Here is a 23,835-nt window from a genome sequence, read left to right on the forward strand (position 1 = left end):
TGAATCTAGATGGGTGTCCATTGTACTATTGTTACAACTTTCCTGTACATTTGAAATTTTTCTAAATAAAATATTTAGGGGGAAAAGGAAAAAAAACAGATGCCTGGGCCACACCCTAGATTCTCTGAAGTCACCGATCTGGGGTGCAGCCTGGGCATCTGAATTTTAGGAACTCCCCAGGTGATTCTAGCATAGAGCCAGGGTTGAGAGACATCTAGACAGGTCAGTTGCCAAAAAATAAATGGGATTCTTCCAGACCATGCTATACAGGCCCTATATTTGGCTTCTCCCCAAAGGGGGAAAAAAATCATACTTATTTGTCCAGGTTATCCTAATACATAACCCAGGTGAATGTTGCTGTGCTGGGATTTTTATTTCACAGGCCTTTGGGACAGTTGTACTAAGCAGGCTCTAGCTCTGGAAATGTGTTCCTGGGGCCGGGGGATGGAAAAGATGGTAGTCTCTGCTATCATTAATTAGCAAACACTGCCAGGGGTGCAGCAACCCCCCAAGTTACTGAGCAGCATTCCGGATTCTTGAAGAAGCTGTTTTTTGAGTCGGAAACATCAATTTATGCAAGGGGCCGGGTTTCCTATTTCAGGATGGAAAAACAATACAAAGCGAACTAAATAAAAGTGGAGAATCACCCATTTTACTCAGGATATCCAGTACATTCTGGGTGCACGGGAAGAGAAAGCTGAATCACTGACTTTGTGGACCCAGCATCATACCTTTTCCTGGAAAAATTCCCTTGCATCACCCTGTTTCCAATGTAATGTAACTCAGACGAAGAGGAGGCCACTTCAGAGGCTGATGGCATGCCAGGATAAAAGGAACTCATGGACTTTCCTTACAGACCTCTCTTGGCTGTGGCTGGACTGTTGCAGTGGAAATGTACAGTATTTAATTAACCAGCACTGTCTGGTCCCTGGAGACGCGCCTGCTCGATTCTCCAAGGGATGTGTATCATCAACATCTTTGCATGGCAGAAAACAGTAAATCCATTTGCCTTCTCCTTCAAAGGCAAAGTTCATCTGAAAAGAGGTTACAGCTATGCCAGTGCTCATTTGCTCCCAAGTCCCACCAGAATACAGGAGGAAAATGTAGACCCAAGAGGGAACCATTTAGTAGGGCCTCTGAGTCACAGGGGACAGGGAGGGAGGTGGGTGAAGTCAAAAGTCACATAAGGAAAATCAACTGAATCTTGGAGATGAAGGAAATGAACATTGACTAGGTGTCTGCTATGTGCCAAGAACCGTGCTAGGCATGTCGTGTGCGTCCCCTCGAGTCCTCACACCAGCACTGTGAGGTTAGGGGTGCTGGCCCCATCTTGATGGATGGGCCCAGAAAGCCTGGATAACTTGTACGAGGCCCATGAGTAAAATAAGTTGTGGTCTGCAGCCCTCTTCTTCCACCAACCCAAGATAATACCAGGAAGACAGAGCGGGAGTGTGTTTCCGGGGGACTTTGGATACCAAGCGAAGGATGAGGACTTAATTTTATGAGATCCTGCCCAGAGGAGGTTTCTGGGCAGAGAAGTGACAGGAAGATGTGAGGAGGACAGTGACCTAGGGAGAAGTGGCTGATGCAAAGGGGTATGCAGAACAGCTCGGGGGCGGGAGCCTAGAAGCAGGCAGAGGGCCCAACAGAGGACAGTGAAAGAGAAAGCCTGAAAAACATGGTGGGAGGAATGAGATACGCAGGGAAGGAAAGGCAGATACACAGTATCATCATCAGGTGATACTGGGGGCCAATGACCCTTCCTTACTTGTCTTTGATCCCAGTACCTAGCTCAGTGTCTGTTAGAGCAGACATGTGATCCATTCTTGCTAAATGGATGGATGAATGAACTAATGAGCACCTAGTCCACATTCTGTGGACTGTGAATCCCTGATTTTGTGAACACAAATTCCCAAAGGAGCACTGAAGAAGGACCAGAAGGGTGGAGGAAAAGAGTTAAAGCCTCAACTCGATGTTAAGCAGGGTGCCCATTAAAGGCCAATGCCAAAATGGTTAAGATGCTGTATTTTATGTTATGTGCATTTCACCAACTAAAAAAAAAGACAATGCCACCCTGACCTATTGCGGGGATGGGAAGATGGTGGCCCCTGTAGTCTTGCCACTGTGCTGAAGGTGTCTCGTTCTCCACTAACACTGTAGCCCGATGCATCGGTGATACTAAACAGTGCCTGAGATACTCCTAACTGCTCTCTTCTTCCAAATTTATGGTCCACTGTCAATTTTACGTAACAGTAGAGCAGGGCTAGATCCCAACAAGAAATGATGTATATTTGATTTTAAATTTAGTCCTCTTTAAGACAGAAAATACTTGTTTCAAGTAGGAAGAAATATATGTGTAAGCATGTTCAGGGCAGCATTTCTTCTAATAGCAAATGCATACACACACAGAGACCCACACAGGAAACATCCTGAAGGTCCACTGCGAAGGAATGGCTCCATGAATCATGGTTTATCCAGGCCATGGGAAACTCAGCAGCCAATTAAACCGGGCAAGCAGCTCTGTGTGTACTGATGTGTAAAAGGTGCCCATCATACATTAAGTTAAAAGACTAAATCACATAATATGTATATGATCCCCACATTGCAAACGCATGCACGCTTGCGTGTGCGCGCGCACACACACACACACACACCACCTCCCTCCCTCCTTAGCTCCCACCAGGGACTCTTTTATTTACTCCTATTATCCAGAACCTATCAAGAGTATGCATTCAACAAATGCTTATTAATGAATAAATGGATTCATTCAACATTCAAGTGATATGTTAGGACCTAATACAATTAAATGAATGAGAGAAGGAGAGTGTGTGTGCACGAACACACTTGTGTAGGCACAGAAGATGGTATGGAAGGGCACACACACACATACACTCTCTGCCGTTGGGGCCCCTTCTCTGGGTTCCTCTAACAACCATTGCTTTTCTCTAGCACCGCCTGCATCCCACTGTATTTGAAATATCTCTGAGTGTCAGTGTATGTTTTTCTCCACTCCTTCAGCTCTGACACCTCTCAGCGCTTTCATGCACACCTTTTTCAACAAATGCAACTCATTTACCAACACCCACATGTGCCTCACGAGGGTTCTGAGGATGCTGTCTCATCACGAATGCCCACTCGCCATCAATCTGTGAGCCCAGGTGCCAGGTATCTAGAAACTGAGGGAGGGACGCAAACCCCTGATCTTCCCTCAGTCCTAGAAACTTCAGAGTCTAATGCCTTGTTTAAAGAAGCCACTGAAAGCAGTCTTAAAACCAGCCAATTAACACACGACCAAAAAAAAAAAAAAATCAAGTTTCTATTGCAAGCGAAATACAGAAAGGGGCCATCCATTTAACAAGCCGAGTTTCTGCTAAGAGGAGCTACACATGGATATTTTCAATGTTAACGTTGTCACCTGATATTTCCATAGAAGCCACATAATATAATATGGGCGCCAGGGGCACAAAGAACTCCTTCAAACACAATGGCCTCCACCTCAAACTGACTCATAAAACTGGTGTGAATTAGCTGTCTGAAAGGAAACACGAACTCTGATTTTCCGGCTCATGGACACGTGGTTCATAACGATAGCATTAAGGCACATAAAGAGAATCCTGGGCCTCACAACACCGAAAAGACAGATAACCCAGTGGCCCCAGCACTGCGACCACACCGTGCAGCCCACTTGAGCTCTCAACCTCAGTTTTTCTCATGTATAAGATTAGAATGATGAGGGCAGACCTACTTTACAGAAGGGCTTGCTGCCACCTGACTCCTGCCCTTTTTTCCACTTGTCTTTACATGAACGAATATGCTAAAAGGCAGCCTTGTTCATTATTTATACCAGTTCAACCAATTTTCTTTTTGCCAACCTTCCCTTCCCAATAGCGTGAGGTAAAGGAATCACACTGGAAAACAAACTCAGTGGCACCTCTAAACATCCTCCTCGTTTTCCCCTCTCCTTAGGCTGGTCCCAGGGTTTGGTTTGCTCTTTCAGCACAGTCCTTAATCCAAATGACCAGGCCCACAGCAGACCACACTGGGGGACACTTCTCCAAAGCATCCCTGGCTCGATTCCCCCAGCCCAGGCCGCCATCTCTCTGGGGGAGGGAGTCTGCATGTTCAGAGGAGAAAATCTGATACAAAAGCACACTGCTTTTCTCTGCTTTAGCAAGGCTGATTTGGGCAAAATGCCCAAAAGAATTCAACATTATTTATAGAGTTTTGTTTGATCTCCTTTTAAATGCTCCATGCAGAGTCATTCAAGTGAAATAAGAATACAGAATTTCAAAGGGAAAACTGAAGGAAAATTCTAAATATAAGTGATTTGTTGAGCATAAACAAGATTTCTCCTTTCTGTCCAACACACTCCTTCTACCATCTCTATTTTTAAAGGCCTTCTCAAACTTTGTTGCTGACAAATGGACCTATGAGATCCCTAACTTTTACAGTGAAGCGGGAGGCAGAGGGAACAAGATGAGGGGAGAGTGAGTGATGGGTAGCACTCACGTGCACGTGCACATTAAGAACAGAAACAAAGGTCTAGGAAATCCCAGAAACCCTCATCTGGGGTCCACCTCTCTTGCCTAGAGAATTCTCAGGGGAAAATACCCACCATAAACAAATCTGGAGTATCCCAGTTCTCAAAATCAGTACCAAAAAATGGCCCTGGGAGATTTAGAGAATGACAGAAAATTCCACATATCTTTCTCTTTCGGAAGTAGGGGAAAGATCTTTATTGCAGGTAATCAAAATGTTTGCTAAATTCTGACTCATTTTTTTTTTAACATCTTTATTGGGGTATGACTCATTTTTAATATAGTTTCCTTTCTCATCCCTATCAGAATAAAGAGGGGGGAAGTGTAAGTTTTTATAAATTTTCTTGATGCAAATGGGGGTTTGCATCCCAATTCCTTCTTCTGTATCTAAAAGCAGAGATTCTTAACTGATGTTTGTGGATAGATTTCAGTGGGTCTCAACACAGATGGGAAGAAAATTACATCTTTATTGTCACTACCCTCTATGCGAAACCTGGTCTTTCTTTCCACTCTGCATATAGACAACAAGCCACACTGGGATTAGCAGCACCTGTGGATTTTATTTATTCCCTATTATGTGGAGAGATATTTTCAGTTCACATCATGGTCATTGCAGCTACCTTGAAATATCATTTACCCTCATCCCGACTTCAAATTTATGATCGCTTCTAGACTCACTGCTGGATCTTGCTATTTAATGCATGAGTAAAGGAATATGTATTGCTTAAGTTTTTGCAATATTTTTTTTTTTTTTTTTTTTTTTTTTTTTGCGGTATGCAGGCGTCTCACTGTTGTGGCCTCTCCCGTTGCGGAGCACAGGCTCTGGACGCGCAGGCTCAGCGGCCATGGCTCATGGGCCCAGCCGCTCAGCGGCATGTGGGATCTTCCTGGACCGGGGCACGAACCCGTGTCCCCTGCATCGGCAGGCGGACTCTCAACCACTGCGCCACCAGGGAAGCCCAAGCTTTTGCAATATTTTGATACCTGTACTTCAGTATAACTGTATTCATTTGTAATCCTATGTATTTTATTTTATTCATTTACAAACTTTATTCTGAGAAGGGGTCCACAGGCTTCACCAGACTGGCAAACAGGTTCCCAAGCAATTTTTTAAAAAGTTAAGAACTTCTAATCCCTGCTCTCAAGATTATGGTTTGCAAGGAAACTCAAAGGTGCAAGGGGGAATTATACACACACACACACACACACACACACACACACACACACACATATAAAATAAAGCAGTAAACATGACATTTGGACCCTGTCTGCCATAATGTTTCACAGGCTTTGGAGCAGCACATCATGACAGAAGAACCACATTGGGTGGGCTTCCCTGGTGGCGCAGTGGTTAAGAATCCGCCTGCCAATGCAGGGGACACAGGTTCGAGCCCTGGTCTAGGAAGATCCCACATGCCGTGGAGCAGCTAAGCCCATGTGCCACAACTACTGAGCCTGAGCTCTAGAGCCCACGAGCCACAACTACTGGAGCCCACGCACATAGAGCCTGTGCTCCGCAACAAGAGAAGCCACCGCAATGAGAAGCCCGTGCACTGCAACGAAGAGTAGCCCCCGCTCACCGCAACTAGAGAAAGCCCATATGCAGCAACAAAGACCCAACGTGACCAAAAATAAAATAAATAATAAAAATAAATACATTAAAAAAAAGAAGAAGAACCACATTGGGCAACTTGACAGGTCCTGATCCACGAACAGCCGTGCAGCACAGTGTTCAGGAGGCTGCTGGCCAAGTGCCCTCTTATTACCCGGGTCAGTGGCTGGCGAGAGCCCTGCTCTGTCATCTGGCACCTTGGCTCAGCTGAGCTCAACGCCCATTGCTCCCTTCCACGAAGGCCAGCACAGCTAATTTGCAGACTGCCACCTGCCACCGCCTCAATGTCCTCCCTCCAACCAAGCCCTGCGTTTCTCTCCTTTTTCAAACCAGTAAAGTTATGGAAAGCATCACAAGGTCCCCCTGCCACCCCAGGATAAAGAGGTCACTTGGGCTTCCGTGCACCCACAGAGCTCCAGATACACCTCTTCCTCCCAGCCCGAGTCAGCTGCACTGTCTTCTCTGCGTGCATGTACCCAGTGCCGGCTGGGCAGTCAGTGCACGAATGTTCCATGAAGGGAGGGAAGTTTGTGCCAATGTTTATAACTGCACAGGATTTGCTTGGATGCGTTGCCTGGCTTCCACCGAGGTCCCATCTTTGTGGTATCACTGGAGGATGAAGGACCCTAAGGTCAGCAAGTCCAACTGAGACCAGAGGCATCTGACCAGTTCTTAAAAAAAAAAAAAAATTAAAATCCAGAAAAGAGCAATTCCACTTTTACAAAGCTATGCTCCAGATAACTTACATGAAATGTACAAAGATATATGCATAATGCTCAGTGCTACATTGTTCAGAAGAGTGAAAAACCAGAATCATCCTAAACGTCCTTCAATTAGGGGACTAGTTAGTCAAGTCACGGTGTATCTACAGGTGGACTATTAAACAGTGGCACTGCTCTAAACGACCGTTATGCCAAGAGTTCCAAGATTCTCTTCAACCTAACATCACGAATTGCAATACACTATAAACAGCACGATGCTATCTGTATTTTTTTTTAAAACACCAATATGCCTGTATCACTATGTGCTTAGATTAGGTCGTACCATGTAAAATTGACACTTCTGTGGTCAAATCTCTGCAATTTCTTATGGTTCATCGCAATAGACATGGGTGGAGATCTTCTGAGGAGTTAACCACGAGCCAGGTCTCCTCTGGGGAATATGAATGAGGAAAGGGATTTTAAGTTACTTTTTGACTTTTGTTACCATGACATTCCTTTACTAATTTTTCACACTGAGCATGTATTATTTTTATAATAAGTCTAACATAGAAAACTTAGGGTGAATCTAAAATAAAATGTACAACTTAAATTTTAAGAAAAGAGCAGTGAGGTCTATACAACACTATAGCACAAAAGCTGCCTTACAGAGCAGGCGATTTTTTTTTTTAACATCTTTATTGGAGTATAATTGCTTTACAATGGTGTGTTAGTTTCTCCTTTATAACAAAGTGAATCAGCTCTACATATACATACATCCCCATATCTCTTCCCTCTTGCATCTCCCTCCCACCCTCCCTATGCCACCCTCTAGGTGGTCACAAAGCACCGAGCTGATCTCCCTGTGCTATGTGGCTGCTTCCCACTAGCTATCTATTTTACATTTGGTAGTGTATATATGACCATGCCACTCTCTCACTTCGTCCCAGCTTACCCTTCCCACTCCCTGTGTCCTCAAGTCCATTCTCTACGTCAGAGCAGGCGATTTTGTTGCGATCAGAACAAAACCCGTTACTGTGGGCTTCCTCTAGAGGCTACAAAGAGTTTTGTTGCCAAGGACCCTCTGGAGGAGTGTCATTCAGAAAAGGATGGGTTTCTAGGCAAATGAGCAGTGCAGATAAAGGGACTGGGCTACCTGTAAGCAAAGGTTTTTAAAGATAATTTTTCCCCTAAACAAACAGTTTACTGATACACATAGTTATCTCTTTGTTCAAGGCAAATAAAGGTTTTTCTCCTTTATTGAAGCAAGTCCTACTTTCCTTGGAAATGCGGGAGAGTAGCAAAGGTACATTTTAAAAAATGGTATCTCACACTCGGACTTTTCATTTTCCACACCGATCTGCACCTTTACTCTCCCCCTGGAGGGAACTGAGTGTCATGAAAAGTGTAAATTTTGAAACTGAAAATCTAGAAGGTGTTAATCTAGAAATTTGGAGGCAATAAAACGAATGTATATTCATTCGTGGAATAGAGAAAGGAAGAGCAGAGGGAGAGAAGTAGAGAGAAATAAGTGCACATGGATTCCTCCAACAACGCTGATTTTTGCCTGCACCGCTTGCCTCAGCACTTAAACATCTTTTTTTTAAAATAAATTTAATTATTTACTTATTTTTGGCTCTGTTGGGTCTTTGTTGCTGCGCGCGGGCTTTCTCTAGTGTGACGAGCAGGGGCTACTCTTCATTGCGATGCGCAGGCTTCTCCTTGCGGTGGCTTCTCTTGCTGTGGAGCATGGGCTCTAGGTGCGCGGGCTTCAGTAGTTGTGGCTCGTGGGCTCCAGAGCGCGGGCTCAGTAGTTGTGGCGCACGGGCTTAGTTGCTCCGCGGCATGTGGGATCTTCCTGGACCAGGGCTCAAACCCGTGTCCCCTGCATTGGCAGGCGGATTCATAACCACTGTGCCACCAGGGAAGCCCAGCACTTAAATATCTTTACGTCAACAGGCTTCATGATCAAGTTTTCTATATACTATACCTAAGTAAGTCTCCTTTTGCAAGACGAAACTTCCTGGAGGGCAGGAATTGAGTTTTCCTATCCGTCTACAGCAGGGCTTGGCAAACTTGTTCTGTAAAGGGCCAGAGGAAATATTTTCGGCTTTGCAGGCCACACAGTCTCTGTGGCAACCAATTAACTCTGTGGCTGTAGCACAAAAGCAGCCACAGACCGTATGTAAATGAAGGGGCATGGCCATGTGCCGATAAAACTTTATTTCCCAAAATAGGTAGCACCAGATGTGGCCCATGGGCTGGGATTTGCCAACCTCTGGTCTACAAAAAGGCGAGGTCAGGGTCCAAATCAGGGACCAGGGATGATTTTTCTTTTAAGGAAGAGCAAGAAACATTGCTAAGTTTGCATTGTCAGCTTAGAAGCAAGCCCCTCTCAGACGCCTTCCCTGACGACCTCTGAGGCAGGGCTAAGCGCCCCCATCACCACCATCATGGGACAGCATGGCACCCAGAGCACAATGCTCTCTTCACCCTGATCCCACTGCCCCCACTGCCCCTGCTGCCCGGGACTCTTGGATTCTCAAATCCTAGACTCCTGTGAGCAGCAGCTGAGCAGGCCGCCTTGTAGATTATGAGAGGTTAGCCCAGAGCCCAGCCCTGAACAAGCCTTTAGTAATAATCTCAAAAACAAAATGAAGTGCTGATGGGAAGAACTGAAGGCTGGCGTGATGCTGCCAATGAAAATACAGAAGCAAGCAGAAGTGGGAGTCTGACAGGCAGGAGAATCTGAGGCTCGGCCACGTGGGGACAGCTGGGATTCCACGGCAGACAACCGAACCCCGGGCTAGGTCCAGCCAGGGATGGGTGCAGGGATGGGTGGGCAGCCCTAAGCCAGGGTGGCACAGTGAGAGACAGAGATGGGTCTGCCCTGGGCATCTCAAAGAAGAGAAGCCCCTGTCCTCCCCCCACTAGGTATAACCAGGGACGCCCACTGCCCTATTTGCTGGCCACAACACAAAGCCAACTCAACGGGAAGCAGGGTGGAGGGACAAGAAACCTGGGCCCCAAGGCGTCTGCTCTGCCTCTGGACTTCCTGTTGTACAAGATAGACATTTCCTTACAACCTACGCCAGGTGAAACCAGGGTGTCTGTGACTTGCAGCCACGAGACCACTAACCAGCACAGGGTGGCTGAGAGTGGAGGTGAGGGTGAGGGAAGCAAGGAGGGAGGTCCGGCCCAGAGGTGAGGTTTGGGGGCTCGTGTGCTTTGTTGCAGTGGCTGAGCCCAGGAATTAGACAGAATCGAAGATGCCGAAGACAGAACCATAAAAATAGCTTACACTTGAGGAGTTGGCAAAATGTAACAGAGAAAGAGGTAGAGCAGGGGTGAGAGGCGTAAAGACACAGAAGGCAAAACAAGTGTTTTCAGAAAGAGGCAGCAATCTAAGGTGCTGTGGAGTCAGGCAGGGCAGCATGGAGGAAGGAGTCTTAAAGACAGAGTAGATTTCCCCACCCGATGTGACTTGTTTTAGAAAGCAAAGTGAACTGGAGGTAGCAATGTGCCAGTTTGGAGCCCAGGCCTCAAGGGAACTTGCTCTGTTGCACCTCCACCACTGCCATATTAATGTGCTCAAGCTAGCCTGCTGGAGCATGCAAGACACACAGAGCAGGGCTGAGGTGCCGAAGGCCTGCAGCTGAAGCCGAACCAAACGCTAGCGGCCCTCCAGACACATGAGGAAGCCCAGTCAAAACCGTAAAGACTACCCAGCTAGCTCCCAGTTGACCCCAGATTCAGAAGCCATAAACGCTTACTGTTGTTTGCCACTGAGGTTTTATGGTTATTTGTTATGCAGCATTACTGTGGCAAGAGATAACTGATACAACAATGCCTGGCACAGAACAGGTCCTCAAAAAATGTTTAAAATGCACACACTCAGAAGCCCTCCTGCAAGGCCATGAAGATGAGCCGGCTCTGCCTCTCTGCATCCCTTCTTGCCCTCCTGGGCACCCTGGCGGCTGGCACCCAGAGGGATGAAACCAGCACCCCTGCCCAAGCCCCGCAGCCTACCTTCTGCCTGGAGCCTCCCTACATGGGTCCCTGCAAGGCCCTGTTGTTCAGGTACTTCTACAACGCCAGCTCCAGGCTCTGCAAGACCTTTGCTTACGGCAGATGCAGAAGGAAGCAGAACAACTTCCTGGATAAGGAGGACTGCATCAGCACCTGCAATGGCTGCAACAGGCTCCAGGAGAGCTGGGCAACTGTGCTCCCCTGAGATGCTAAAGTCCTAGGAGGGCCCCCACAGGGCTGGGCTGTGGTTGCTTCTGAAAGATTTGAGCCTCCTCCTCTGCTCCCTTCTCAAACCTACCCTCCTCAGCAGAACCCTGCCTCTTTCCTCACTGCATCCTCACCTTCATCTCCCATGCCACCATCACTGCACTCCTCGGAGGGGGCAGGAATGGAATTTCTGACATCTAGTTCTGAGTGTCAGTGGTGGCAGAGGTCTTTTCACTAAAGAAGCCCCTTTCCCCACAGTGATGTTGCATATTATCTGTCAGTGGCTTCAACCTCTGGCCTTATATTTAATAAATTCATTTTCTAATTAAAAAAACACCACACACACACACACACACACACACACACACACACACACACACACACTCAGGAAAGATAAAGGCTGCAAATACACTATCATTCTTCTATCCTGGTAAGTTAAGTGTCATTTCCCTTGACTGTTTCTCCATATTCATCCAGCCCCAAAGGGTAAGAGAAGTTTCTAGAAAGAGTTCTTTTTAGAAGTTTCTAGAAACACTAATTTTAAAGGCCAGGAAAAGGTTACTAATTTCCTACTTGTTTAGTATGTTTGTCTTTAGCTAACAAATGCAAGCGGAAAACAAAGCAGAAGGAAAGTTTTCCTGTCCCAGAATTCTATCACCCAAGTCATCCTTTACTCCTCAAAAAACACACAATTCAATTGAGGTAGGGTAACATATACGACATTTCAATGGTAATTACTAATTTTAAAAATTTCTTAGCTGATGGTAGGTAGAAGGGTGTTGAGTATTTGCCATATCATTCTTGATTCTTTTTTAAAATTGTGGTAAAACATACATAACATAAAATTTACCACTCTAATCACTGTTAAGGGTACAGTTCACTGGCATTCAGCACATTCACATTATTGTCCAACCATCACCACTAGTCATCTCCAGAGCTTCTTTCATCTTCCCAAACTAAAATTCCATATCCATTAAACAGAACTGCCCATCTCCCCACTCCCTCCAGCCACTGGTAACCACCACTCTACTTTCTGTCTCTATGAATTTGACTACTCTAGGGACCTCATTCAAGTGGGATCATACAGTATTTGTCCTTTTATGACTGGCTTCTTTTACTCAGCATAATGTTCTCAAGATTCATCCATGTTGTAGCACATATCAGAATTTCTTCCTTTTTAGGGCTGAATAATATTCCATTGCATGGATAGAGCACTTTTGTTTATCCATTCATCCATTGATGGACACTTGGGTTGCTCCCACCTTTTGCCTATAGTGAATAATGCTGCTACGAACATAGGTGTATAAATACCCGTTCAAGTCCCTTCTTGAGCTGATTTTACATATCTTTATTAAAACCTTATTTTGAAATATGAAACAGGCTAAAAGACCTACATCACTTAGCTAGCAGTCTTCACGCATCATCTAACCAAGTTGGGGGAATGGAATTGGTACCCACAGTTTGCAAGTTAACCCAATTTGCCATGAATGATTTTATCCCACACCTACTGATATAAAAATGGAGATAATAGAAAAAAGCCTTTTGGGGGAGGTAGGATTCTGAAACATGCTAATGTGAACGCAAAATGAATACACATCTCACCACCCATTCAACCCTGCACAGTCAAGCTGAGTAAAGAGCCCGCACTGCCGTACAGTGGGCAAGAACAAGTGGCTTACCAAAGGCAGAAACGCTGTTTTAAATTCATTACCCAATAAAACCACCATGGGGCTCTCTCAGCAAAGAACCAAAATCCTCTAAAGCTCTCCAGAAATTTCTGACAGGGCATGTGGGAACCTGATTCATCCAACAAACATTTGTTGGCCACAGGAGCTCGAATGGGCTGTGGAGAATATGTAGAATGGATCCCAATATTCCTTCCTGGGGACCCTGGATAGCGTTTGCAAAGAGAAGAGTGGGATCCTTTAGCTTTTTAACATTCCAAAGGGCTTAATAGCCAAAATGAGGGCACACAGGTTAAAATGTTTCACAGGACTATATATAAACAGTACCATGACCCTAATCTGAAGACCTAGTTATGTGCTAACGCAGATAAGGAAATTTGTCATCCAAAGAGTCAAAAACTTTTAGAAAGGGTCCCCAGATTTAAAAAATACTGAAAACTTCTCAATCAACCTTCCAATCTGCAGAGGAAGAAACTGATGCTTCAAAGGTGAAATGACCTTCCCAAGATTGCTAATGGCTGTGAGAGCTGTGAACTATCTGAATGTCTCATAAGTCCTCGAATGAAGGTCTCTGACTCATCCTGGGCAGAAGTATAAGGGAGAAAAAGGCACACAAATGGTTTTCCAGCCTCAGTGAACTCACAGTCAAGTTCTAAGCCCCCGAAAATGGATAGGATATTTGTCAACTGTTATCAAGTCTTGCTGGTTACCCAGGCCCCGCCTGCCTCTGGCAATATGCAATCTGAAGGTTGAAAGGGAGGCCGTCCGAGAGTCGGTCTGGTTCGGTTTGGTTTCAATAAAAAGCTGACACTCCTCAGCTCTAATAAATGATCACTTTCCATTTTCCACTTCAACTTGGGCTTTTGATAGAATGAGTCCATACGTCAATATGAACAGATCGATACAGTTCATAATTTATGAAGATGCAGGCAGAGGGAGAGATTGATCCTGCGGAACCACCCAACTGAGGCTTGCCTCTCTTCCTCTCTTCCTTCTTGCTGCTTAGGTTGGTGATTTTTAAATTTATTAACACCTCCACCTGAGATGATCAGCAAGGAATGAGAAAAGTGAAATAGCATCCTACATAAGCCTTTCTAATAAACTGCAAAAGGGTGTCTGCGGGTCTAACGTGGATTTCAATGATCCATGTTATTCCAGTCAAGCCTCCACAAATGTAAATAAGAGCTGGTGACACACATTTAATATACGCAGATATAGGCACACCCCAGGACCTAGTTCCAGAATGAGATGGAGCTTAAAGAGTAAGACATCACAGAGGGAGGATGGAGAGGGAGCCAGGGGGACAGGGAAGGAAGAAAGGAAAGAGAGAAGGTGGGAAGGAGGCTCTTAAGCACAACTGTGAATTGCACACAAATTCTGTGCAAGAAGGTCAGGGCTACAGAGCCCAAGCTTAGGAGGCAAGTGTGAAGTATGTTTTGTTTTTTTTTTGTTTGTTTGTTCGTTTTTTGTGGTACGCGGGCCTCTCACTGCTGTGGCCTCTCCCGTTGTGGAGCACAGGCTCCGGACGCGCAGGCTCAGCGGCCATGGCCCACGGGCCCAGCCGCTCCGCGGCATGTGGGATCTTCCTGGACCGGGGCACGAACCTGTGTCCCCGGCATCGGCAGGCGGACTCTCAACCACTGCACCACCAGGGAAGCCGGTGAAGTATGTTTTGAAGTGTACATATAAGTACAGAATAGAATCAGAATTTCCATTCCTGGCTCATCTGGGTTTGCTAGTGTCAGACACATTGGCAACTTAGTTACTTTTTCTCTTCCTATATAACTTCAAGTGTCTTACTTTTTATCTTAATGATTTAGACAAAAGTAAATTACAAAGGAAGCTAATTTCTTCAAAAGAAACAAACTACTCCCAATGATATCATCAAAGAGCTGCTTTAAAGCTTTTTAAAAGTTAAACTTAAAACAACTGGTATCATTTTTTTCCCTAAACAACATTTTTTTAAAAAGAGAACTATTCACAACAGTTCTTGTGTGTGTGTGTGTGTGTGTGTGTGTGTGTGTGTGTGCGCGCGCGCACACGCACTTTACTCTGTCAAATACCAGGATCTAGAAAAAAGGGTTAAAAGAAATAAGGGGAAAACTCAATAACAAAACCTTGGGAAATCTGATTTTCCTTTGCAAGCAATGACAATACTGAAGAACCCATCCAAGGGGGAGTGGGGAAGAGGGCTCCCTGCTCCAAAGTTCCGGCATCTTCAGCGAGTCAACAAGAGGTGGTTACACAGACAGATTTTACTTAAACTGAAATCTGAAAACATGATACTAATCGCTGGTAATGCATAATAAATATGGGATTCCACACAAGCAAAATTAACACATAATCCAACCATCTCTTTTGATGAGTATCTTCACTTTCTCTCCCTAGCTCTGTCGATGGTGATGCTGAACACTCAAATATCAGAGGAAGGAGTCCAGAAAGGAGGGAAGAGTGGATACACTGTTGGACATAAAATAAACTGAACGCTATAGTCGCATTTAGAAAACCTTGGGGAAGGGTGTAAAATCAAACACAGATTAAAAGGATGACATAAAATCTAAACCTTCCCATACCCCGGATACATTTCATCTCATGTTATACTAGGAAACATGAAACATTTAGGAGCCTTCACACAAACACACTTACCCTTATAACTTAATTCTACTTTCAATCTTGTTACTCAAGATCTGGTTCAAATTTCCTCCTCTGGAAATGTATTTTGCTGTCTCACTCTCTACTAATGGCCCATTATCAGGCCCAGAGCTAAATGTAGTCCTTATTCTCATAATCCACTTTCCAAACCAGATACTTAGTAAGTCTCCTCTCTCCTCAGTACTCAGTCACCAAAGACAATTTCTCTGAATCACAGAATTTCAACAGTTTCTCCCTAAATATATAACTTAATAAGCATGTTCTCCCTCTGATAGTTTTCCTTCTGGTATTTTATTTTGCAAAAAGGTTGGGGTGTTTGCGAACTACATACAGTTGACCCTTGAACGACGTGTGGGTTAATCTGAGTATAATTTATAGTCGGTCTTCTATATCCGCGGATTTAATCCACATCCATGGATTTAACCAACCATGGACCATGTGGTACTGCAGTATTTACTGTTGAAAGATATCTGTATATTATGTGGACCGCACAGTTCAAACCCACGTTGTTCAAGGGTCAAGTGTGCTTTCATCCAATAATTAAAGTTGGTTCCAAGATGAATACAATGTGGCTTCTTCCTTCAAGGAGTTTACAATCTAGGAAAGAAAATCAAAATCTAAACACACACACACACACACACACACACATGGAAAAAGAAGACTATAAGTGTACTATAGAATGAAATGCAGTCAACAGTCACAAGTGCCCAAAAATAATCATTAAAGATCAGCCACTCACTAAGGCTTTTCTGACACTATTACTTGTATTACTGCATATATTTCTGTGAGATGAAGGCAGCAAGAGACCTTCGGTGTCTGCCTCTGTTGGTACCTTGGGAAAATCAGTTCTCACCTCTCCCCACCTCAGTTTCTTTATATTTAAAATGGACTGATAATGATGCTTCTCTCACCACCCTTCACAGGGTAATTCTCAGAAGTGAATGAGTCATTCAGTCTCTCTCTCTATGTAAACTGTAAAGCTCTATGAAAGCCAAGGAATTTTTAAATCAACTATACTCCAATAAAATTTTAAAAAATAAAATAAAATAAATAAAACTAATGAGAGGAAATCAAATAAATTAATCTTACTGAAAAAAAGAAGTCAAGGAATTTTTGTTTATAAAATGTCATTTCTGCGGGCTTCCCTGGTGGAGCAGTGGTTGAGAGTCCGCCTGCCGATGCAGGGGACACGGGTTTGTGCCCCGGTCCGGGAAGATCCCACATGCCGCGGAGCGGCTGGGCCCGTGAGCCATGGCCGCTGAGCCTGCACATCTGGAGCCTGTGCTCTGCAACGGGAGAGGCCACAACAGTGAAAGGCCCACGTACAGCAAAAAAAAAAAAAAAAAAAAGTCATTTGTTCTGTCCATCGACAGACGAATGGATAAAGAAGATGTGGTACATATATGCAATGGAATATTACTCAGTCATAAAAAGGAACGAAATCAGGTCATTCGTAGAGACGGGGATGGACCTAGACTGTCATACAGAGTGAATTAAGTCAGAAAGAGAAAAACAAATATCGTATATTAACGCATATATGTGGAACCCAGAAAAATGGTACAGATGAACCAGTTCGCAAGGCAGAGATAGAGACACGGATGTAGAGAACAAACGTATGGACACCAAGGGGGGGAAAGTGGGGGTGGTGGTGGGATAAATTGGGAGATTGGGATTGACATATATATACTAATGTATAAAATGGATAACTAATAAGAGCCTGCTGTATAGCACTGGGAACTCCACTTCGCTGTACAGTAGAAACTAACACAACTTTGTAAAACAGCTACACCCCAATAGAAAAAAAAAAGAAAGAGAAAAATGTCATTTGTTCAAATATAGAATTTTTGTAATTTCTACTCATCCACCTTCTAATAAGTACTAGCAATTCTCCTATATCAAAAGGGAATATTTTTTTAATTAACAAGAGTATTCCGCAAATGGCTATTATGACAGAAATATTCCAAAGTTAAATTCTTCTGTGGATTGGCAATAAGAAAAAAGTATGAAGGGGAAACGATCCTATTTACAAAAGCCAACAATAACCACAATCTATATAGGAAAAGGATTATAAGGAGTAAGCAAGGCAGCACAAATTAAACCATAACGTGATTAAACAGTAATATCCTATATGTCAGTGAATCACTAGAATCAGCTGCTTAGAATTCAGAAGTAGATATATGTTTTAATGTGGTGATATATTTGCAAGAATTGGACCCCTGTGACATTTGGGGTAAAGGGGTGAGGGGAGAAAAGAGTTTCACTTATGCACCCGTACATAGACAATTTATATGACACAATACAAAACTTTTAAACAAAAAAAGTCAGGAAAATGTCAGTTCTTTCTAAACTGACATACTTTTATGCAATTCAAAACAAAATACCAATGGAATTTTTAACTTGATAACATGATTTCAGAATAAACAAGTGAGAGCAGCTAAAATATTTTTGAAAATGAAGAGTGATAACAGGAAGGACAAAAGCCATACCACAGAGAAGGAACCAAGATGGTGTAGTAGAAGGACTTGCACTCACTCCCTCTTGCGAGAACACCAGAATCACAACTAGCTGCTGGACAACCATTGACAGGAAGACACTGGAACTCACCAAAAAAGATACCCCACATCCAAAGACAAAGGAGAAGCCACAATGAGATGGTAGGAGGGGTGCTATCACAATAAAATCAAATCCCATAACTGCTGGGTGGGTGACTCACAGACTGGCGAACACTTATACCACAGAAGTCCACCTACTGGAGTGAAGGTTCTGAGCCCCACGTCAGGCTTCCCAACCTGGGGGTCCAGAGACAGGAGGAGGACTTCCTAGAGAATCAGACTTTCAAGCCTAGTGGGAATTTATTGCAGGACTTTGACAGGACTGGGGGAAACAGAGACTCCACTCGTGGAGGGCACACACAAAGTAGTGTGCGCATCGGGACCCAGGGAAAGGAGCAGTGACCCCGGGGGAGACTGAACCAGATCTACCTGCTAGTGTTGGACAGTCTCCTGCAGAGGCGGGGGGTGGCTCTATTTCACAGTGGGGACAAGGACACTGGCAGCAGAAGTTCTGGGAAGTACTCCTTGGCGTGAGCCCTCCCAGAGTCAGTCATTAACCCCACCAAAGAGCCCAGGTAGGCTACAGTGTTGGGTTGCCTCAGGCCAAACAACCAACAGGGAGGGAACCCAGCCCCACCCATCAACAGGGAAGCAGATTAGTTTTACTGAGCTCTGCCCACCAGAGCAACAGTCAGCTCTACCCACCACCAGTCCCTCCCATCAGGAAACTTCCACAAGCCTCTTAGATAGCCTCATCCGCCAGAGGGCAGACAGCAGAAGCAAGAAGAACTACAATCCTGCAGCCTATGGAACGAAAACCAAATTCACAGAAAGACAGACAAGATGAAAAGGCAGAGGACTATGTACCAGATGAAGGAACAAGACAAAACCCCAGAAAAACAACTAAATGAAGTGGAGATAGGCAACCTTCCAAAAAAGAATTCAGAATAGTGATAGTGAAGATGATCCAGGACCTCGGAAAAAGAATGGAGGCAAAGATCAAGAAGATGCAAGAAATGTTTAACAAAGACCTAGAAGAATTAAAGAACAAACAAACAAAGATGAACAATACAATACCTGAAATGAAAACTACACTAGAAGGAATCAATAGCAGAATAACTGAGGCAGAAGAACGGATAAGTGACCCGGAAGACAGAATGGTGGAATTCACTGCTGCAGAACAGAATAAAGAAAAAAGAATGAAAAGAAATGAAGACCTCTGGGACAACATTTAACGCAACAACATTCGCATTATAGGGGTCCCAGAAGGAGAAGAGAGAGAGAGAGGACCCGAGAAAATATTTGAAGAGATTATAGTCAAAAACTTCCCTAACATGGGAAAGGAAATAGCCACCCAAGTCCAGGAAGCTCACAGAGTCCCATACAGGATAAACCCAAGGAGAAACACGCCAAGACACATAGTAATCAAATTGGCAAAAATTAAAGACAAAGAAAAATTATTGAAAGCAGCAAGGGAAAAACGACAAATAACATACAAGGGAACTCCCGTAAGGTTAACAAGCCAGAAGGGAGTGGCATGATATACATAAGTGATGAAAGGGAAGAACCTACAACCAAGATTACTCTAGCCTGCAAGGATCTCACTCAGATTCAATGGAGAAATCAAAAGCTTTACAGACAAGCAAAAGCTAAGAGAATTCAGCACCACCAAACAAGCTCTACAACAAATGCTAAAGGAACTTCTCTAAGTGGGAAACACAAGAGAAGAAAAGGACCTACAAAAACAAACCCAAAACAATTAAGAAAATGGTCATAGGAACATACATAGCCATAATTACCTTAAACATGAATGGATTAAATGCTCCAACCAAAAGACACAAGCTTGCTGAATGGATACAAAAACAAGACCCATATATATGCTGTCTACAAGAGACCCACTTCAGACCTAGGGACACATACAGACTAAAAGTGAGGGGATGGAAAAAGACATTCCATGCAAATGGAAATCAAAAGGAAGCTGGAATAGCAATACTCATATCAGATAAAATAGACTTTAAAATAAAGAATGTTACAAGAGACAAGGACGGATACTACATAATGATCAAGGGATCAATCCAAGAAGAAGATATAACAATTATAAATATATATGCACCCAACATAGGGGCACCTCAATACATAAGGCAACTGCTAACAGCTATAAAAGAGGAAATCGAGAGTAACACAATGACAGTGGGGACTTTAACACCTCACTTTCACCAATGGACAGACCATCCAAAATGAAAACAAATAAGGAAACAGAAGCTTTAAATGACACAATACACCAGATAGATTTAATTGATATTTATAAGACATTCCATCCAAAAACAGCAGATTACATTTTCTTCTCAAGTGCGCACGGAACATTCTCCAGGATAGATCACATCTTGGGTCACAAGTCAAGCCTCAGTAAATTTAAGATAAATCATATCAAGTATCTTTTCTGACCACAACTCTATGAGATTAGGAATCAAGTACAGGGGAAAAAATGTAAAAAACACAAACACATGGAGGTGAAACAATACGTTACTAAATAACCAAGAGATCACTGAAGAAATCAAAGAGGAAATTAAAAAATACCTAGAGACAAATGACAATGAAAACACGATGATCCAAAACCTATGGGATGCAGCAAAAGCAGTTCTAAGAGGGAACTTTATAGCTATACAGGCCTACCTCACGAAACAAGAAAAATCTCAAGTAAACAATCTAACCTTACACCTAAAGGAACTAGAGAAAGAACAAACAAAACCCAAAGTTAGCAGAAGGAAAGAAATCATAAAGATCAGAGCAGAAATAAATGAAATAGAAACAAAGAAAACAATAGCAAAGATCAATAAAACTAAAAGCTGGTTCTTTCAGAAGATAAACAAAATTGATAAACCATTAGCCAGACTCATCAAGAAAAAGAGGGAGAGGACTCAAATCAATAAAATTAGAAATGAAAAAGAAGTTACAACAGACAGCACAGAAATACAAAGCATCCTAAGAGACTACTACAAGCAACTCTATGCCAATAAAATGGACAACCTGGAAGAAATGGACAAATTCTTAGAAAGGTATAACCTTCCAAGACTGAATCAGGAAGAAACAGAAAATATGTACAGACCAATCACAAGGAATGAAATGGAAACTGTGATTAAAAATCTTCCAACAGGGGCTTCCCTGGTGGCCCAGTGGTCGAGAGTCCGCCTGCCGATGCAGGGGACACGGGTTTGTGCCCCGGTCTGGGAGGATCCCACATGCCGCAGAGCGGCTGGGCCCGTGAGCCATGGCCGCTGAGCCTGCACATCTGGAGCCTGTGCTCCGCAACGGGAGAGGCCACAACAGTGAGAGGCCCGCGTACTGCAAAAAAAAAAAAAAAATCTTCCAACAAACAAAAGTCCAGGACCAGATGGCTTCACAAGTGAATTCTATCAAACATTTAGAGAAGAGCTAACACCTATCCTTCTCAAACTCTTCCAAAAAACTGCAGAGGAAGGAACACTCCCAAACTCATTCTATGAGGCCACCAACACCCTGATACCAAAACCAGACAAAGATACTACAAAAAAAGAAAATTACAGACCAAATATCACTGATGAATATAGATGCAAAAATCCTCAATAAAATACTAGCAAACAGAATCCAACAATACATTAAAAGGATCATACACCACGATCAAGTGGGATTTATCCCAGGGATGCAAGGATTCTTCAATATACATGAATCAATCAATGTGATACACCATATTAACAAATTGAAGGAGAAAAACCATATGATCATCTCAATAGATGCAGAAAAAGCTTGTGACAAAATTCAACACCCATTTATGATACAAACTCTCCAGAAAGTGGGCAGAGAGGAAACCTACCTCAACATAATAAAGGCCATATACGACAATCCCACAGCAAACATCATTCTCAATGGTGAAAAACTGAAAGCATTTCCTCCAAGATCAGGAACAGGACAAGGATGTCCACTCTCACCACTATTATTCAACATTGTTTTGGAAGTCCTAGCCACGGCAATCAGAGAAGGAAAAGAAATAAAAGGAATACAAATTGGAAAAGAAGAATTAAAACTGTCACTGTCTGCAGATGACATGATACTATACATAGAGAATCCTAAAGATGCCACCAGAAAACTACTCGAGCTAATCAATGAATTTGGTAAAGTTGCAGGATACAAAATTAATGCACAGAAATCTCTTGCATTCCTATACACTAATGATGAAAAATCTGAAAGAGAAATGATGGAAACACTCTCATTTACCATTGCAACAAACAGAATAAAATACCTAGGAATAAACCTACCTAGGGAGACAAAAGACCTGTATGCAGAAAACTATAAGACACTGATGAAAGAAATTAAAGATGATACCAACAGATGGAGAGATATACCATGTTCTTGGATTGGAAGAATCAATATTGTGAAAATGACTATACTACCCAAAGCAATCTACAGATTCAATGCAATCCCTATCAAATTACCAATGGCATTTTTTACAGTACTAGAACAAATCATCTTAAACTTTGTATGGAGACACAAAAGACTCCAAATAGCCAAAGCAGTCTTGAGGGAAAAAAACGGAGCTGGAGGAATCAGACTCCCTGACTTCAGACTATACTACAAAGCTACAGTAATCAAGACAGTATGGTACTGGCACAAAAACAGAAACAGAGATCAATGGAACAAGATAGAAAGCCCAGAGATAAACCCACGCACCTATGGTCAACTCATCTACGACAAAGGAGGCAAGGATATACAATGGAGAAAAGACAGTCTCTTCAATTAGTGGTGCTGGGAAAACTGGACAGCTACATGTAAAAGAATGAAATTAGAACACTCCCTAACACCATACACAAAAATAAACTCAAAATGGCTTAGAGACCTAAATGTAAAACCAGACACTATAAAACTCTTAGAGGAAAACATAGGAAGAACACTCTTTGACATAAATCACAGCAAGATCTTTTTTGATCCACCTCCTAGAGTAATGGAAATAAAAACAAAAATAAACAAATGGGACCTAATGAAACTTCAAAGCTTTTGCACAGCCAAGGAAACCATAAACAGGACAAAAAGACAACCCTCCGAATGGGAGAAAATATTTGCAAACAAGTCAACGGACAAAGGATTAATCTCCAAAATATATAAACAGCTCACGCAGCTCAATATTAAAGAAACAAACAACCCAATCCAAAAATGGGCAGAAGACCTAAATAGACATTTCTCCAAAGAAGACATACAGATGGCCAAGAAGCAGATGAAAGGCTGCTCAACATCACTAATTATTAGAGAAATGCAAATCAAAACTATAATGAGCTATCACCTCACACCAGTTAGAATGGGCATCATCAGAAAATCTACAAACAACAAATGCTGGAGAGGGTGTGGAGAAAAGGGAACCCTCTTGCACTGTTGGTGGGAATGTACATTGATACAGCCACTATGGAGAAAAGTATGGAGGTTCCTTAAAAAACTAAAAATAGAATTACCATATGACCCAGCAATCCCACTACTGGGCACATACCCAGAGAAAACCATAATTCAAAAAGACACATGCACCCCAATGTTCATTGCAGCACTATTTACAATAGCCAGGTCATGGAAGCAACCTAAATGCCCATCGACAGACAAATGGATAAAGAAGTTGTGGTACATATATACAATGGAATATTACTCAGCCATAAAAAGGAACGAAATTGAGTCATTTGTTGAGACATGGATGAATCTAGAGACTATCATACAGAGTGAAGTAAGTCAGAAAGAGGAAAACAAATATTGTATATTAACGCATGTATGTGGAACCTAGAAAAATGGTACAGATGAACCGGTTTGCAGGGCAGAAGTTGAGACACAGATGTAGAGAACAAACGTATG

The 23,835-nt window shown here is 43.1% G+C and overlaps 2 protein-coding genes across 12 annotated transcripts in view; one reads left to right on the forward strand and one right to left on the reverse strand.

Annotated features, from left to right (window-relative positions):
• The window catches only part of SH3KBP1 (SH3 domain containing kinase binding protein 1), a 343,640-nt gene that overhangs the window by 170,298 nt on the left and 149,507 nt on the right, over positions 1 to 23,835 (reverse strand). The gene's annotated exons all lie outside the window — the stretch shown is intronic.
• Positions 10,504 to 11,253, forward strand: LOC125963050 (serum basic protease inhibitor-like). The gene has a single exon (XM_049704771.1). It carries the CDS (start codon positions 10,765 to 10,767, stop codon positions 11,080 to 11,082), a length of 318 nt encoding a protein of 105 aa, XP_049560728.1. The 5' UTR covers positions 10,504 to 10,764; the 3' UTR covers positions 11,083 to 11,253.

The sequence above is a fragment of the Orcinus orca genome, chromosome X (assembly GCF_937001465.1).
Source record: "Orcinus orca chromosome X, mOrcOrc1.1, whole genome shotgun sequence".
NCBI lineage: Eukaryota > Metazoa > Chordata > Mammalia > Artiodactyla > Delphinidae > Orcinus > Orcinus orca.